Source organism: Camelina sativa, chromosome 16 (assembly GCF_030686135.1).
Source record: "Camelina sativa cultivar CO46 ecotype springtype chromosome 16, ASM3068613v1".
Taxonomy (NCBI): Eukaryota; Viridiplantae; Streptophyta; class Magnoliopsida; order Brassicales; family Brassicaceae; genus Camelina; species Camelina sativa.
In genome coordinates, this window is record NC_141895.1 from 6,632,510 (window position 1) to 6,650,526 (window position 18,017).

The 18,017-nt window shown below is 37.1% G+C and overlaps 1 protein-coding gene and 1 non-coding gene across 2 annotated transcripts; both read right to left on the bottom strand.

Annotated features, from left to right (window-relative positions):
- Positions 1-5,709: 5,709 nt before the first annotated feature.
- Positions 5,710-6,771, bottom strand: LOC104753457 (uncharacterized). The gene has a single exon (XM_010475710.1). The coding sequence runs from the start codon at positions 6,769-6,771 to the stop codon at positions 5,710-5,712; it is 1,062 nt and encodes a 353-aa protein (XP_010474012.1).
- An 8,467-nt stretch (positions 6,772-15,238) lies between these two features.
- Positions 15,239-15,345, bottom strand: LOC147925194 (small nucleolar RNA R71). The gene has a single exon (XR_015585621.1). It is a non-coding gene; the product is annotated as a small nucleolar RNA R71 (small nucleolar RNA).
- Positions 15,346-18,017: the final 2,672 nt, after the last annotated feature.

Below are 18,017 nucleotides of genomic sequence, written 5' to 3' on the forward strand. Positions count from 1 at the left end.
TAGATATCGACCTTTTAGATATCAACCTTCCGCTTCTCTCCAATTCAGATTTTGGATCTGAGATTGAGACTGTGACCGATGCCTTCTTACGGGGCATCCACGCCTTCTTCCAGGCGCCACACATACCTGGGAACAACGACTCATTTAACACGGTCTTTCTAGATCTTCAAGTTTGTATTTTATTAATTGATTTGTTTATTTCTTATATAGGCAACCTGATGGATGCTTGATGGTCTGTTTGACAGAGCCCCAACTCGTTCAACATGGTCTTCCCAGATCTTCAAGTTACGCTCCACTGACAACAGAGTGAGTTAACAAATCCGAAAGTTTGTTTTTTTCCATTGTTACGATTTAGATCGGAATGAGTGACTTATATATATTTTTTTTTGCTTTCTTTACAATATGAGAGGTGAACGATGGAATCGAAAATTAATATTCTTTTTTCTTAATCTCCATGTAAGTAACTGATCTCAAATTCCTGTTTTTTTTTCTTCTTTTTCTTAACTTGTTTGAAGTTAAATTCTTTATTCAGATGTGGATGTTATTGAATGATGATGTAGCTTGTGTGGCAAAGTTATCGCAGAACCTTGGACAACACACTTATTATGCCCTGTGTAAGTATAAGTCCCGATACTTGAATTTGTTTCTTCTTTCCTTACTTACTCGTTTGATTTTTTGACGTCTCGTTACATATGTTTGTTTCAGGCCCTGTGGATCATCCTAAAACAACTTGGTGATGTTACTTGTCCTCCTAAAGGTGAAACCTTTTTTGTCTCTAATCTCCATCTACAACTAATGAAACATGTTCACTATTCCAATGAAAGTTTCATACTTTGATATAGTAGCTATGGTGATTTTTGCAGAGCTAGTAGCTATGACTCGGTTACTTGCTTTCATATATATTGTTTCAAGTGTAATGATGATACTTTGTGTTTTGATTTTTAGGTTACATCGGCGAGCTTGAGTATGTTGATGACCACATGTCTGGTGAGATTGTTGTTGAGCTTAATAGAAGGCTGACATTGGTACGGTAAGATTGTTGTTTATGGCTGACTAGCTTAATTTTAGCAAGCACTCTGCATTTCAAGTTAAGTATAGAACAGATTTATGAATTATTTGTGGTTAGGGATTTAAGACGGTTTCCCAACTTGGTTTTCATCATGTTTTTAAGTTTGTCTCTACTCTTGTTACTCATCCATATATATATATTTTTTTTGTTCTGCTTCTAGTCTAAGCTTCGAGGGGGATGAATCTTGGAAGGTAGCTACAATCACACCTGCAACCGAGCCTCACATGCTATCAAAATCATATCCAAGTAAATGTGGCGACATGATCTCAGTAACTTGTGAGTAGTATAGTAGTCTACCAGAAACATTGTAATTTATTAATATTATGTTCTGGTTTGTCCTCGTCCATGGGAAAGCTCTGTTTCCGTTCTTCAACAACGAAACAAACGGTGAGAATCTTTCTCCGTTTAAAGCTGTTGAGTCGTGGAGATGGTGGGAAAACGGCGGTGGAGATAGGTTGGTTTGAAGAGAAAGAATAACGGGTAAGTGGTTTGAGTGTTACAGGGATTGTTGAGATTCCTGCTGCCATGGGAAGGAGCTAGTAGAAGTGTTACTTTTCTAAAAAATCATGTCATTTGTTTTTTTTTGTTTAACACTATAAACAAGTTATTCTTTAGAAAATATCTTGATTTAATGATTAGTTAGTTAGAGTATGTTGAGTTAATACAAAAACATTGTTAATCTTTTATGAATCAAATACAAAAAAAAACAACCATATGGAAAGGAAAGCATACCATATGAAACAAAATACTAAAAGTGGAGAAGAAAGGAACGTTTACACATTGGGTTGTGGTACCGGGGTTTTGAGTTTGAGGTAGCGAGAGGTGATGGGCCATTTCTAGGATCCCAAGTAATCGACAACGAATCACTCCCACTTCTCTTTATTGCCTCGACGTGTTCTCTTCTTCCACCGAATAAGTGAGAGGAGTATCACCATCTTCCACACATGTCTAGTTGTTAGTGGTCTATTTTGTTTCTTCAGCTTACATAGTCAAGGTAAATGAGTTAATCCTGTTAGAACAATATTCTAATCCTGGTAAAAGTTTCTTTCTTTTTCATTTTTCCAAATACAAACAAAACCAAACAAACCAATCAATAATCGGTTCTTGTAGAGTTGAAAAATAGACAAGAACGCAGAAAAAAAAGAAAAAAAAAAGACGATGAAAGACTTTTTCAATTATACAGACTTCACACAGAACTCCAACACGTTGACTTCCAAAATAAGTCTAAGTTAATGACCTAACTGCCTAAGAAAACCAAAAACTTGATTTCCCCACATGTATAATATATAATCATGTCAAAAACATATAGAAGCAAGTACATAACATATATCAAAGAATACAGCAAGAAAATCTTAAAAATTATTCACCAATTTGCAATAAATTGGTTTTCAAATTATGACGACTTCATGTTGATGTCAACATTGTAGACATAAACTAGCCTCTATAAAGATACTTCCCTTGAAGTATATTTTGTGTGGTCTATTTTTGCAATTACAATTTAATAAAGCAGACACCGTATGAAGTCTACTAGGATAGTTGACTTCTTTTGTTGTCTTCCTTTGTTAATTTTTTGGTCAGTTTTGCAATTAAAAACATATAACAGAGTAGACTTCTTAAAAAGTTTCAACAAGTTAAGTTCGATTACAGTCTACTTTGGTTATTTTTGTAATTGACCAAACCATTGACTTTGTAGTAGACTTCTAGCTAACAAGTAGACTTCATCTATCTGTCAACTAGATAAAGTAAATTTCGTTGTGGTTAGTTTTGCAATTGACCAAGTTTGACTTTCGCCAAGTAGACTACGTAGGAAGTCTCCAGGAATGTTGACTTCGTTTGCAGTCTCCTGTAGTCATTTTTGGGGTTGACCAACATTTTAATATTTTAATTAGTAGACTTCTTTTACAGTCAACTAATTAATTTTATATCAATAATATTACGGTCAATGTTTTTATATTTTGGTCAAATCCAAAAATAGCCACTATAGAAGTCTACTCTTTTATTATCGGAAGAAGACTTCGTCCGGCAGTCATAACTAAAAATTCAAGAATTTGGTTAATTGCAAAAATACACTTTAGTAGACTGGAAACGAAGTATCCAACAGAAAGATTATAATGCAGTCTAAACCATATTTTTTTGTTTTCAAATGAAATTAAGGAGACTGAAATTTCAGTCTACGGGCTCGAAACTCGATAAATTTTTAATTGCAAAATTGACCACATAGTAGACTTTACATGATATTATGACGGTTAGACTAACAAATGAAGTCTAATTTTGCAAAAAAAAATCAAGGAAAATCACGAAATCTACCGGAAAATAACATTTTCGGTGGTTGTTTCACAATGTCAAGCACGGAGGACATCGTCTTTAGTCACCACGGAAGAAACCCAACACCAATTTAATCACTATCCAAGAATCATGACATATAACAAGATGAATGCACTTGCAAATTTTCTTGGATTAAAATGGAGAGCAGATGGAAGAAAATGAAGTTCTCATAGCATTGGGTGTTATTTAAGCTTACAAATTCAGGTTGTTGAAGCTTTAAGAGCTTCAAATTTAGTTGTTCATGGTTGTTGGAAAATTGATGAAGATGGCACAACCGTAAATAAAAGAAGAATATGAGGATGGATGTAATAAACATTTTTGCAAGAAATTCAAATCAATCAAAAATAATGGCATTTTGTAAATACAATGAATGGACAAATATTTAATAGGAAAAAAGTGGCAAATATTAGAGATAGAAAAAGAGGAGAAGGAAAAAAAAGTGGCAAACATATTGTGAATACAATAAAATGTTTCAAGTTTGTAGTCTAATTTTACAAGTGTCCCAATTTTATTAGTTGTTTTATGCAGTCTTATTTTTGATTGGTTAAACTTTTTAAAAGTAGACATTGCCGTGTTTTTAGCTAAAACATCATATATTTTGAAACGAGGAGTATAAAACAAACGAAACAGAGTGAAGGAAAAAAAAGTTTTGTTTCCTTCGTCTTCTTGCTTTGTTCTTCGTCTTCTTGCTCTATTTTTGCTCTGAAAGTATAAGTCGCGTTCAATCTTGTCTCGCAAACGATGGAGAATGATCTCGTTGGTCTATTTTGTAAGGCAACCGGAGCAAATAGGATCACCGCACTCATGTACCTTGACCTCTACGGAAGCAAATTAGATGAAGCTAAAGAAGCTTTCTTCTCGGGAAACACAGGAAATATTGTGGCTACTGATCCGCCGCATCGGGCACGCTCGGTGAGCCAACTTGATCTGCTTGTTCACTCATTTCAAACGATGGCGGCTGGTGAAGTAAGTAAAAAAGAGGCGACGGCTTATCTTGTTAAATGTGGTTGGGATTTGAAGAGAGCAGTAGCAATAGCAAACTTCAAGAAAGGTCACGGTGGTCTCAATTCAAAACCGCTACATCTCAGTCACAGTCCGAAGCACTCGGAGATTCTCTTCCTTCAAAATCCCAGTCTTCTTCTTTGGATTACGGAGGAGGAGAAGATTCCTTGAACGAAGACCAAAGGACCTCTTCCGTGTAAAATTTTCTGATCGTTGTCCATTATTATATTGGAAGATGCGTTAATGAGCTTGTTTTGTTAGGTGTTTCTCCGCTGACTATTTTGTTTTCTCTCGTCATTTGCACAACAGTGGTGACAATGCTGAGCTACTGGCCAATACGAGGTTTACAGAAAAAGATGCCCTTGATGAGATGATCCCTTTACCTATTCCTCAAATGTTTTCTCAAGAAAAGGTAGTATTAATCTTCTTTTCTCTTTCTGCTCAGTATTTTGCATTCTGGTGCATTAGTTTAAGTTTTTGACTTCCATATACCATTTTGAATCAGTTGCCTAGTCTTGGTAGTATCGGTAGTCTTGATCAATGCTATTGGAATGTGGACCATCCCAAGAAGAAGTCGAAATTTCTGACGAGTATGCAGTCAGATGATGAAAAAACACCTACGGCTTCTCTTCCACTGATGGTATTACCTGTAGCTACTCCTCAAAATCAAATGACACCGTCGTCTCAAGAGAAGGTAGTAAATCTTCTCTTTTCTCTCTGCACTATGAACTTCTCTGTTAAACTGTTTTCTCCAGTTTTGTTTGCTTAAATGCTAAGCTCGTGATCACAACCTGACATTGAGGATATTAGCTGCATAAGGAGTCAGTAAACAGCCTATTACTATTATCTCTTTTATGGTCTTTCTTTAGAATGGCAATGAATATATACATGTACTCTCTCATTCAAGCTTTTGTCCATTTCTGATGTAAACTGCTTGCTTTCTCAATTTCCCATTCAGGGCATTAAGTTTTGATTTAATGATATGTCAGGAAAAGTTGAAGGGTGAGGCTGAGGCTATTGTTGATCAAGGTACAACCATGGAGACGTGCCCTGCAAAATATATTATCGGAGTTTTATATATTATCGGATTTAGTTTAGTTTTCAAAACTCTTAGGATTTTTATCAGTTTGATACTTTGATTATGATAACACAATATTCTCCAAAATAGAAGTCACAGAAAAGAAAGAAAAAAAAAAGTCGAATTTAAAAAGAAAAGGGATTTGTATAAACTGTAGAAAACAAAGCTTCGTTTTATAAGTAAGTAACCCTAAATCCTATCTACATTGTCGTGGTAATTTTGTTACGGAACTAGTTCATTGATCTTCGCATGGCAGCTCAAAACGACACAGTGGGCAAACGTGATTGATCTCAAACCACTTTACGGGACACTCATCGTCAAAGACATGTCCACAAGGTAAAATCACAACAACACTTCTTTCATCTTCAAACTCTTCAAAACAAATTGCGCACGTTTTACCAGTAGAACTAACCTTGTCGTACATTTTCCTGGCTAAAGAGTTGACCACGAGCTTGCTTGCGGCTACTAACTGGATATTGTTTTCGTCCAACGAGACTTGAACCGCTTCTTCAATCTGAACCTCCTCTTCAGTCTGAACCACTTCTTCAATCTGAAGCTCCTCTTCAGTTTGAACCACTTCTTCATTAATACGAGGCTCATCGAGAATACAAACATTTAACGCCAGTTCTACAGCACACCCATGAGAATACCCATTACTTGCGGAACAAGTGATTTCAGCAACATAGAGAATTTCATACATCGCCAGTGCAATATAGTGGTCGTTGAGCCCTGTTTCCATCAAGAAGTCATTCAAATCCACTTGACTTTGACTCTCGTTGTGGTCATCGTTGATGAATTTGAATTTGTAAGTCGGGAATGTCGAGACTTCACCACCTTCTTCAAGGAAGATCCTTGGAGTGACTCTGATTGTGCCTGCATCTTCTGGTGCAGGATCGTGTTTGATTTCGTACTCTAACGAGATTTGATCCGCTTCTTCAATATAAGTCTCATCGGGAAGAAGAAGAAGATTCAACCACACTTCGAAAGCCCACCCTGGAGAAGAACTATTATTTGTGGAACAAGTTATCTCAGCAACATCGGCGATAAAGTGATACATAGTATGTGCAATATCGTAGTCGCTGATCCCTGCTTCCTTCATGAACTTATTCAAATCCAGTCTGCTTTGACAGTACTCGTTGCCATCATCGTTGATGAACTCGTTGACAAACGACAAAGTCGTGAATGTCAAGTAATCTTTACCGAAGATCCTTGCATTGACTCTAATTGTGCCCGCATCTTCTGGTTCAGGATCGTATTTGATTTGGTTGTTAAAATCCGCACGCATAAGTATAGACATGATTAATAACAAAAACAAAAACAAAATCAAAATCAAATCTGGTGGTTTCTGTTTTTTTTTTTTCTTCTCTTTGTTAGTGGTCACCCAAGAAGAAATTGAATCGATTGTTTAAGGGTTTAGGCTGAATGAACTCATATATTTATAATCGAGAGAGACTCTTTGCCGGTTCCTAATTCTAGTGGGAGATAACAGTTTCCATTTTTTTTCTTTAAATAAAGTCCATTACGATTTCCATTTGTTATCTTTTTAAAAGAAGAAAATTACTTTAAGTCCTTTTTCTAAGCTTTACTTCCTCAATTGAATTTTGATAAATTCCTTTTTCTTAAAGGTGAATTTCTATTATACTTACGAAAAGTTCAGAGGCAATATATGTGAATTTTTAATTTAACATATTCGTGATTGAAGAGCTTACTAAGTGTTTAAGACAAAACAGGGAGGTTGTTTTTTTCTCTTAATAATTAATATATGCGAACTACTTTAGTAATAATAATGAGTCAAAACAGTTTTGCAATTAGAGTCCAAAACATAGTATTTACACGTTACACAACACATAAACAAATAGAAACCACGTCGCGTAAGAGATACTTCATCTCTTCGTCATCATCTTCTCTACCTCTTCATGGACGATCATCCAACATCAATTAACTATCACTCAAACCCGAAACAGAGGAAGAAGAAGAAGATGATGTGATGGACGTGGACATGCCAAGTCTTCTCTTCCTCTTATGGTTAGCCTTGAAACAAGCTTATCTCAATCTCTTTGTCTTATCCTTAAACTTCAAATATGGTAACTTCTCAATCGTTTTCTTCTCCTTCTCGAGCTTTTCCAAAGCTTTTCTTAGCTTGTCTTCGTTTTTTTGCCCTTCCATCTTCTGAAACACATTTAAGGCTTTTTACAGTGTTTCAATTCCAAAACAATATTTTTTTCTTTAATAATAATATTGGCAAATTAAAAATCGGAAGCCAAAAAAAAAGGTCACTAGAATAATTCCTAAAAATATATACAACAGACGAATTTCATAGTTATAACATAGTTATATTAGATGTAATAATTTTTTATTAATGGTAACTGCATTTTAAAAAAACCTTATAAATAATTAGTATTGTTTGTAAAATGTCTTATTTTCATCTTTTTTTAGACAAACGCTTTTCAATATATATATATATATATATATATATATCTATATATTTAAATTAGCTTTAAAAGACTAATACTAATACAATCGAAAGGTATTATAAAATGATATTTAATTTCTTAATAATTAGAAACCCCCAAATATTAAATAACTTTAAAACAGTTACAAAAAAAAATGGAAAAAAAATTGAATATCTGGAAATTTGTGGCCGAGAAACACAACATAAAGTTTTAAATGGGGTTTTTAAGTTTTAACTAGACCAAACCTAAATCGAAAACTTAGAGGGGGTATTAAACTTAGATTTTAAAGGATTTGGTAGGATTTTAAAACTTTAGAATTTTAAAAGATTTGAGTGAGTTTTTAGGAGATTTGATTATTTTTTAGAGTTTTTATATTTAAAAAAAGAAAATGAAATGGAATTGTCGGAGATTTTATCATTAAACTTTGGATAATTTTATTAGAATATTTATCAACAAAGGATTTAACTTCTTTACATGGTAGTTGGTTGCTTAATTGTTCTCTATCGTGACTTTTAATTGGTCCTTCTAATGCCATGCCTCTTTCAATTACACTAATGTTTGAACGTAGGAGTTACTGTGTGTTTTCAACTTTTAGTAGTTAAAAGGTTCATCAAAATTGTTGTGTTTTTCTTGGCAATGAAGTTCGTGGAGTTGTTGAATGCCCTGGAATGGACTTTTCTGAACCGAAAGACTCTTTCTTTGTTGCTAAGGTATCGTTCTGTGCCCACTCGTATGCCTAATTGTGACTATAGACAACTCTGCACTGCAGTCATATTGATTCTTTTTCCCGTCCTCTTAAACTTTTCTCATTATGAAAACATACATCAGATATACATCTTTTTCATACAAGCTTATATTCAAAAGCAAGCTAACAACTCTATGACACACCACATGTCTTTCTTACACACTAAAAAGGCACTTCTACTAGACAAGTTTACCTTCATATAGTCAAGTTTCACACCTAAAACAAAAGGTTTAATCATGAATTTTACCAACCACATTGACTTGTAACTACTAGTTTTCTCACTTGGTTTCTCTGATTCCTTTAGTTTGGTTTGCGTTGAAAAAGGCATCATTCCCCATTAAGAGCTGTGTTTGCTGGAAAGAAGAAAACTTGGTCAATGAATTGATCAAGCGAAAACAACAGAGGGAGGTTGCAAAGAAAACATGTCATGAATTGACGAAGAAATTCGCAAAAGCAGAAGTTGAGTCTGCAGGAGATTCAAATTAAGAGGGAGGAGCGAGCTTACCAAACTTTGAGGTCTCTAAGTTCATTATTATACAGATTCAAACTGAACCAAACTGTGTCTAAGCAAAACCATATCCACTCAACATCACTTTCATTTTATTTAAATGATATATGTACCTCTATAGTACGATGCCAATCCGACCCGTGGTGGCAGAGCGAGGATCAGTTCTCTGGCCTCGGGTTTGTGTTACCTAGACGGCGTGGCGTCACACATGTTTGGTTTAAAAGGTATCCTTCGACTCACGTCTCTGTTTCATGCTGAATTTGAAGCTCTCTCATGGACGATGGAAACTGATCTTTTTATAGGCTATACTTCTATCCGTTTTGAAACAGATTGTTCGGAAATCTTGAAAGTGATAGATGCGAAGAAGGACGAAAAGTGCTCAAGTACGAGTTAATATATTCTCCCATGTACGCTATCAGGTTTTAGAGTGGCTGCCTCGTAAGGCAAGCATTTCCGAACAAGCTTGATATAATATATGGTGTTTTTAACGTAAAAAAGAAAAAAAAATCGAAAAAGATAACTGTGGAAAAAAAAAGATCGAACTTGAAAAGCTTATCTTTGCTGATCATGGCGCATATCCTTATATGATGATGGTGGTGGTTTGATTCACAGGAGACTTCAGGTTCGTGGGAAAGGAGACTGAGATAAAGTTTCAGATTGATTGCTGATGGAGAAAGAGATGTTGGCTCGAGAAGGAGGATGGGATCACCAAATAGGTCCTCCTGGTTGAAATCGGCGGCAGAGACTTCACCGGTGGAGAAGTGGCTGGTGATCAGCGAGAGTTGTGGCTTCGAGCTGTTGTCGGAAAATCTCCGGCAAGGAGAGCTTCGACGATTGAGAGACCGGTGGAAGATGCATTGAGGTATCTCTTGCCCTTCTATCCGATGGTTTTTTTTGTTTTTCTAAAATCCTTCAAAATTCTACCTTATGCCCTATGATTTTACTAGTCATATTTTTCAACTAAAAAACCAAAAAAAGTCTTTTGAAATCATTGAAAGTAGCATTCTAAAAATATTTTGAATAACAGTAGATTTAATGTTGGTTTTATAAATTGTTGATTGAATAACAAGAGATTCTGAATTATTTTAAAGGATTTTACATAAATCTTAAGTTGAATAACATAGGATTTCATAAGATTTTTTAAAATCATCAATTGAATAACAATTGATTTTAAAAACACTCTAAAATCTTCTAAAATAACTAAATGATACCTAATGGGTTTTTAGGCTTAAACCATAGCCAAAATCACATCATTTATTTTGTTTTGGTTCTGTTCATTTTTTTGGGTTAAGGTTTTGTTTGCCCACCTCTAATCTCGATGAGAAACACCGTACTGTGAAACTCTCTGGGACTCTCTAATTATCATCTCAGAAATGGTCCTCACATGATGTGTACAAAACATGTTGTTCAAAACCATACATTGTCCGTAAGTTATTATGTGATGGGGAATGAGATTCTACTTGTTTCAGTATCTGTACAGAGTAAGGTCATGTTCGTTTGGTCATTTAGTAGTTCCATCCAATTCATTCAAATGATTCATCGAATGTCAAATGATCCAACTAACAATGCAAAAAATGGTTCATTTGGATAATGCATCTAAATGAAAATGTGTTTGTTTGGTTTATTTTACATTCCCATTTAAATGGATTTTATTAGAAAAATGACTAAAATACCCATATTTTGATCTAATATTTTTTTTAATCTTAACAATATTAATTGTATTTACTGATCTAAAATATTAATATTTTCATTCAATACCAAACAAAAAATCTGAAAATCTTAATATCAATATTATTATTTTGACATTTATAAATTTCCATTTCATGAAATATAATTTTTGTAAGATTAAAAACATGTTATGCCAATTAAGAAAAAATCAACATCAATATACCAAACAAAAACTCCAAATCCCAACAACAATACCAAAAATAATTTCAAAAGATTTTTACAATATAAAAGCTCACAAACCAAAATCTCCAAAAGATAAACGCAATATTCAAACATGAAAAGCTTCATGAAAACAGATAAATTTGAAAGAAACCTCGAATCTAATGTCATGCTAGAGGTCATCAAAATGATGCTTTAAAATCTGTAGAAGCGTCCACACAAACAAAGCCAACCATAGAACCGTAATACGTACTAACTCGGATCAATAATATAATCTCTCCCTAAGCACCAAAAATAAGTATTCTGTACGTCACATTAGACACTATTTAAACTACCATCAGCTCTCACCTAACTACTTATGAGGAAAATAGGACCACACAGCACACACTACAATGCTTTATGTATCAAGAAAATGTGTTTGTTTTGTCACATAGGTAGAGAGAGATCCATACTTTCCTCAACTTCTACTGTTTCAAGTTTCAACACATATAAACACAGTAAAGCTTTGAACAATGATCGTTATTTATCTGCTATCCAAGACCAAAGCTAAAACCAACAACTTTAATCAATCGGAGTTACCATTAAACAATGAGACAATCACTTAATTTAGTAGAAACTATAAAATTGAACTCCGATCAGTCAAAGCTAACACTAGAGTTCAAAACTAAACCAGTACCAAAATTTCAATTAAAGACCAACAATAACACAATTCTTTTTCGTATAAACCCATTATCAAACCAACCAACTGATTCTCTGGAGCATTTCATCAAACATGTTGTTGGTATCAACAATTACAAGCTCTAGACTCATCAAAACCACTAAATTGTTAATTCCTAATCCTAGTAATAGCATTAAATCACTTCTAATCATTCAAACTGGTACTAATATCGAATTCTGGAGCAAGATTTAAAACAAGTGAAATTTAGGCAAACCCACCAGAGGCAGAGAGAGAGAAAGCGAAGAACAAACCAAAACTCCGGCGAGAAGAACAAACCAAACCTCCGGCGAGAGATCCGGCGAGACAATAAAGAGGAGTGCTTGGAATTGGGAATCCAAAAACCCTAATTTCTCTTCTTTGGTCGAGCACGAGAGAGATGAAGAAGAGACATGTTGTGTGGTGCAATTTTCTAAATTAATTGAGGGTATTTTAGACATTTTTGAGTTTTGGCTGAACTAGCTACAGTTGAATGGTCCGAATTTTCACATTTTTGGATGAGTTTGATATAAGTCATCCAACTGATTCATCTAAATGCTCCAATAAATGGTCAAAAACGAACATCATTTTTCATCTCCATTGAGATGATCCATCTTAATAGAGAAACGAACAGGGCCTAAAATGATTCTCAGTTGCCTATAAGATGCTTTTAAAGTCGGGTTAAAAAATTTGAAGCTTAGAGTGAACAGATACGTGATAAGGGTCACTAGACGCGTTTCAGGTACACTTCGTTGTGGCCTCTATTTTGAATTTTATTAAATTTTTTTTTGTTGTGTCAGAGTGAGATGATCTGGTAATCTGATTCAGATGTCTTGTAGAGCCGAGGAGGCAATGCCATCTTTAGCCATGATTGCTGGAACAAGTTTCTTGGATTGGGACATCTCAGCTAGATCCGATGACTTTTTTCTCCAGACAAAATGTGCTTTTGAAGTTTTCTACCTCCATAAAACTACAATCATCATCTTATTTAAATAAATTAATTTTGCTAGAGTTTTAGGTTTAACTTGTAATGAACTTGTAAGAAGCTGACGATTGATATGTCTATATTTTGTTTCTGCTTAGCATATATTTATCATGCATTTAGTTAGGATAACACATTGTTTTACTTCATTTTCTAGTCTTTTCTATACACTTTGCATGTTTAGGTAGTTCTTGCATCATCCTTGCATACATTGTGCATTTTGGAGTATTTCTGCTATCTAGGAGACGTCGGGAACACATCGCTCGACCCATCTGCTGCGCAACACTCCGGGAAACGTCAACCGAGCCATCCGTTCGAGCCGTTCTACTCGAGTGGGATTTAGCTTTCAACGTCTTCATCAAAGTTGTAGGAAATTGAGTTATCTTTCCAACGCCATTTATTTCAAACCAATCGGAAGTGTGGTTCAAGAGTTATCATCGTTTTAGTGGATGTGTATACACCACGCTCGAGCCATGCTCCCTCGCCACGCACTCCAGCTTGTCTGATCGAGCCATGCTCCCTCGCCACGCACTTCAACTTGTCTGATCGAGCCATGCTCCCTCGCCATGCACTCCAGCTTGTCTGATCGAGCCATGCTCCCTCGCCACGCACTCCAGCTTGTTTGATCGAGTCATGCTCCCTCGCCACGCTCTTCAGCCATGATGACATTGCATTCCATTCGACGCGCACGGACTCATTCGCACATGTCAGGAAGGAAGACGTTTGGTTTCACACGCTTCAGGAGATTACCAAACCGACTCCTTACCTTGTCGTTTTAAGTTTTAGGGCTTTCCATGTTGTACTACTATATATAAATTTTGTTAAGTCTTTGTTGAGACATCTTATCTTTTATCTCATTTTTGTTTTTGTTCTTAAGGTTAACCTAGCCACCTAAAAACGTTCTCAAACTTGTAATCCGACATCTCCGAGTTTATTCAGTTTTTGCATTTGATTTCTTTTCAAAAGTTGTTCATCTTATTTTTATCTACCTAATAATGCTTGTTTCAATGTTTTCTGTGTTTGCATCTTGGATAATGACTTTCGGATCTGAGTAGTGTAGTAGTCCTTGAGGATGGGATAGACTAGGTGGAGGATCTTAGGATGTAGAGTGTTTAAGCTTTGATTTTTATGATTCCCTTTTGGACTAGTGTTAGAAATGCTAGTTTCTCTTTGATCAATTGGAACTAGGTTCGAGACATTTCCACACCCAAAAGGTGTTTGATGAAATGTCTGACCAACTAGTGCCAGAGACTTACGTTCTTTGCCTAAGAGATTAGTTGTCTAGGATGTTTGTTGACATGAACGAACTTGTTTGTCATGCCTGCTCAACCATGTTTCCTAGCGAGAGCTGGGTATGGAAGTGGTTGAGTCTGAGTAGCTTTTACCAAGAGATTGAATTAGCTAAGTTGAGATGTTCGTTGTCTAGGGATAGATTGCTTGTGGCATGTTAAACACTTTGCAGACTAGGAGACTTCACCAACATCAATTACTCTCATCCTTAGGACCTCTTTCTTCCTGATATTTATTACATTCCTGAGACTGTTTTGTGTCTTGCCTTTTAGTTCATGCTTAGACTCGTTTTCTGTTTTCATTCATTTTCGCTTCCAGTCATACATTCTCGTTTCTAGTCCTAGAACACATTTCCGTTTTGTATTCTGATCATTCTAGGATTGTTAGACAAAAACACTCTCTTTGAACTGGCTTGACTTGTGATTCTTGATTGCATCTTAATTGTTAGTGAAGTTTCCCAACTGGATTGACACCTTAAGTATTACAACTGCATAAGGTTAATTGAACCTGCTAGGATACACAAAAATCTTAGTATCAATTTGGCGCCGTTGCCATTTGGGATTTACTTTGCTACATTTAAGATTTTAAGTTTTGCAAGTTTAAGTTCTGTTACATTTGTTACTCTGAGTACTGACTTGTTTTGGTTGTCTACTTGTTTGTTTTGCATCACAGGAACCTGTTGATTGCAACCTTGCATGCACACCAGATCAAGAGGACATCAAAATCTTCCTCCTGCTATCGACGATATCAATCGGATACAAAGACCAAGACAAACTCGTCCTCTCACTGATCATCCCGCACCAGTCGCTATGGAACAACCGAATGGACCAAATTCGAGACCGCAAAACATCGGTGCTGGGGATGCACCAAACACTCATACTCAGCATGCTGGAATCATCCCTCCCGCCGTGCAGAACAATAACTTCGAGGTCAAAAGTGGTATGATCTCCATGATCCAAGGGAACAAGTTTCACGGGTTGCCCATGGAGGATCCACTCGATCACCTCGACGAGTTCGACCGTCTGTGCAGTCTCACCAAGATCAAAGACGTGAGTGAGGATGGTTTCAAGTTGCGACTCTTCCCATTCTCCCTGGGAGACAAAGCTCATTAATGGGAGAAAAACCTCCCCAAGGGATCCATCAATACTTGGGATGACTGCAAGAAGTCATTCTTGGCAAAGTTTTTCTCCAATGCCAGAATTGCACGTCTTAGGAATGACATCTCTGGTTTTACTCAGGAGAGTTCAGAAACATTCTGTGAAGCCTGGGAGCGTTTCAAGGGTTACCAGAGCCAGTGTCCTCACCATGGGTTCAGCAACGAGTCACTGATGATCAGTCTATACCGTGGTGTACTTCCAAAAACCCGCATGCTGCTTGACACTGCCTCTAACGGTAATTTCCTGAATAAAGAAGTGGATGAGGGATTGCAACTCGTTGAGAATCTCGCTCAGTCTGACGGCAATTACAATGAAGATTATGACCGCACAGTTTGGGGTGACGCTAATTCTGAGGAGAAGTACAAGAAAGACCTTAAGAACGTCAATGAGAAGCTAGACCGTCTCTTGCTAAGTCAGCAGAGGAGCGTCCACTACGTATCTGAAGATGACCCTTTCCAAGTTCCGGATGGGGAGGATGAGCAGTCTGAAGAGATAAACTATGTCCACAACCAAGGTGGATACAAAAAAGGTTACAACCAATACAAGGCAAACCCAAATTTGTCTTACAGAAGTAACAACGTTGCTAATCCGCAAGATCAAGTGTACCCTCCTTAGCAACACCAAAAAGGTCAACAAAAACCGTTTGTGCCTTACAATCAGGGATTTGTACTCAAACAACAATTCCAGCAAGGTTACCAAGCTCCCTCAGGGCTACCGCCAGGATTCCGCCCTCAACCAGTTCAGCCTACTCCAGCACCAGATCAAGAAATGAAGCAAATGATGCAACAAATTCTTCAGGGTCAAGCTAGCGGTTCTATGGATACTGCTAAGAAGTTTGCCGACCTTAGTCAGAGGATGGAATGTTCATACAATGATCTGAACGTCAAATTCGAAGCCCTGAATTCGAAGATCAGGTATATGGAAGGCCAATCCTCCTCTACTTCTGCACCAAAGCCTGGTCAATTCCCAGGGAAAGCTGTTCAAAACCCTAAGGAGTTTGCCAATGTCATTACGCTGCAAAGTGGGAAAACATTGCCTCCCAAACAAGGAGTACGAGACGTCACTGAGGACAGTGAGGAGTTAGATGGGGAGGATGTTGTTCAAGATGAAGCTCAGACCAAGGATCCAATCGAAGCAGTCAAAGATCCAATCGAGCCAGTGAAGCAGTCCGAACCTGAAACTGTTAAGGAACCTGCTGTTCCTGATGACAAGCCTGTGAGATTCATCCCTCCACCGCACAAGCCTCCTCTACCATTTCCAGTGAGATTCAAGAAGCAACTTACTGAGAAATACAAAGCTCTGTTCGAACAACAAGTCAAGGAGATTGAGTTGAGGATGCCATTGCTGGATGCGTTCGCACTTGTTCCCCCACTACCAGAAATTTCTCAAGGACTTGGTAATGGAGAGATCAAAAGAGGTTCAAGGCATGGTGGTACTGAGCCTCGAATGCAGCGCAATCATTCAGAAGAAGATTGTACCTAAGAAGCTCAAGGATCCTGGATCATTCACTCTTCCTTGCTCCCTCGGACCTATGTCTTTTGATAGGTGCCTTTGCGATCTTGGCACTTCAGTTAATTTGATGCCACTCTCTGTTGCTACGAGGTTGGGTTTCACAAGGTTCAAGAGTTGCGACACCTCTCTCATCCTTGCAGATAGATCAATGAGACTTCCAAAAGGTATTTTAGAAGACTTACCCGTCAGGATAAGAGATGTGGAAGTGCCAACCGATTTTGTGGTACTGGAGATGGATGAAGAACCAAAAGATCCTTTCATCTTAGGAAGACCGTTTCTGGCAACTGCTGGAGCTATCATTGATATCAGAAATGGCAAGATTGATCTTAATCTAAGCGACGACTTCATCATGAAGTTTGACATCAAGGATACTTTGAAGAAGCCGACAATAGGAGGACAAGTCTTCTACATTGAAGAGATGGACAAGTTGGCTGATGAGTTGTTGGAGGAACTAGCTGAGGAGGACCATCTCAAAATTGCTCTGACCAAGGATGGAGAAGAAGGGTTCTTGAATGAGGACACCACTTGTTACAAGAATATGCTAGACTCCCACAGAGAAACGGATGGACCAGAGGAATTCGAGCAGCTATCTGAGGCAGAGGAGGTATGTGGAGTTTAGACAGAGAGTTCAGAACGTGATATCCCCCACTCAACCGACGTCATCACCCGACCCGAGGCACCGAAATTCCGCTCGATCGAGTCGCACCCCTCCCACTCGACAGAGATCATTCCCGACCCCCATGCTGACGACTGGTCGGAACTACAAGCTCCAAAGGTAGAACTCAAAACTCTCCCTTCCGGACTCAGGTACGTTTTTCTGGGAACCAATTCTACTTATCATGTCATAGTGAATGCCAGGTTGAGTGATGATGAATTGGGGTTGCTAGTAACCGAGCTTAAGAAGTATAGAAGGGCTACAGGTTATTCCTTAGTATTTGCACACATAGGATCAATCTTGAAAATGAGTCTTATGCTAGTATTGAACCCTAGAGGAGATTGAATCCTAATCTGAAGGAAATAGTTAAGAAAGAAATCCTAAAACTGCTTGATGCTGGAGTTAACTATCCTATCTCTGATAGTACTTGGGTATCTCCAGTGCACTGTGTACCTAAAAAGGGGGGAACCACTGTTATCAAAAATGAAAAAAATGAGCTAATCCCAACTAGGACCATCATAGGACATAGGATGTGAATTGATTATAGGAAGTTGAATGCTGTATCTAGGAAAGATCATTTTCCTCTTCCTTTCATTGATCAAATGTTAGAAAGATTAGCTAGTCATCCCTATTATTGTTTCCTAGATGGGTATAGTGGAT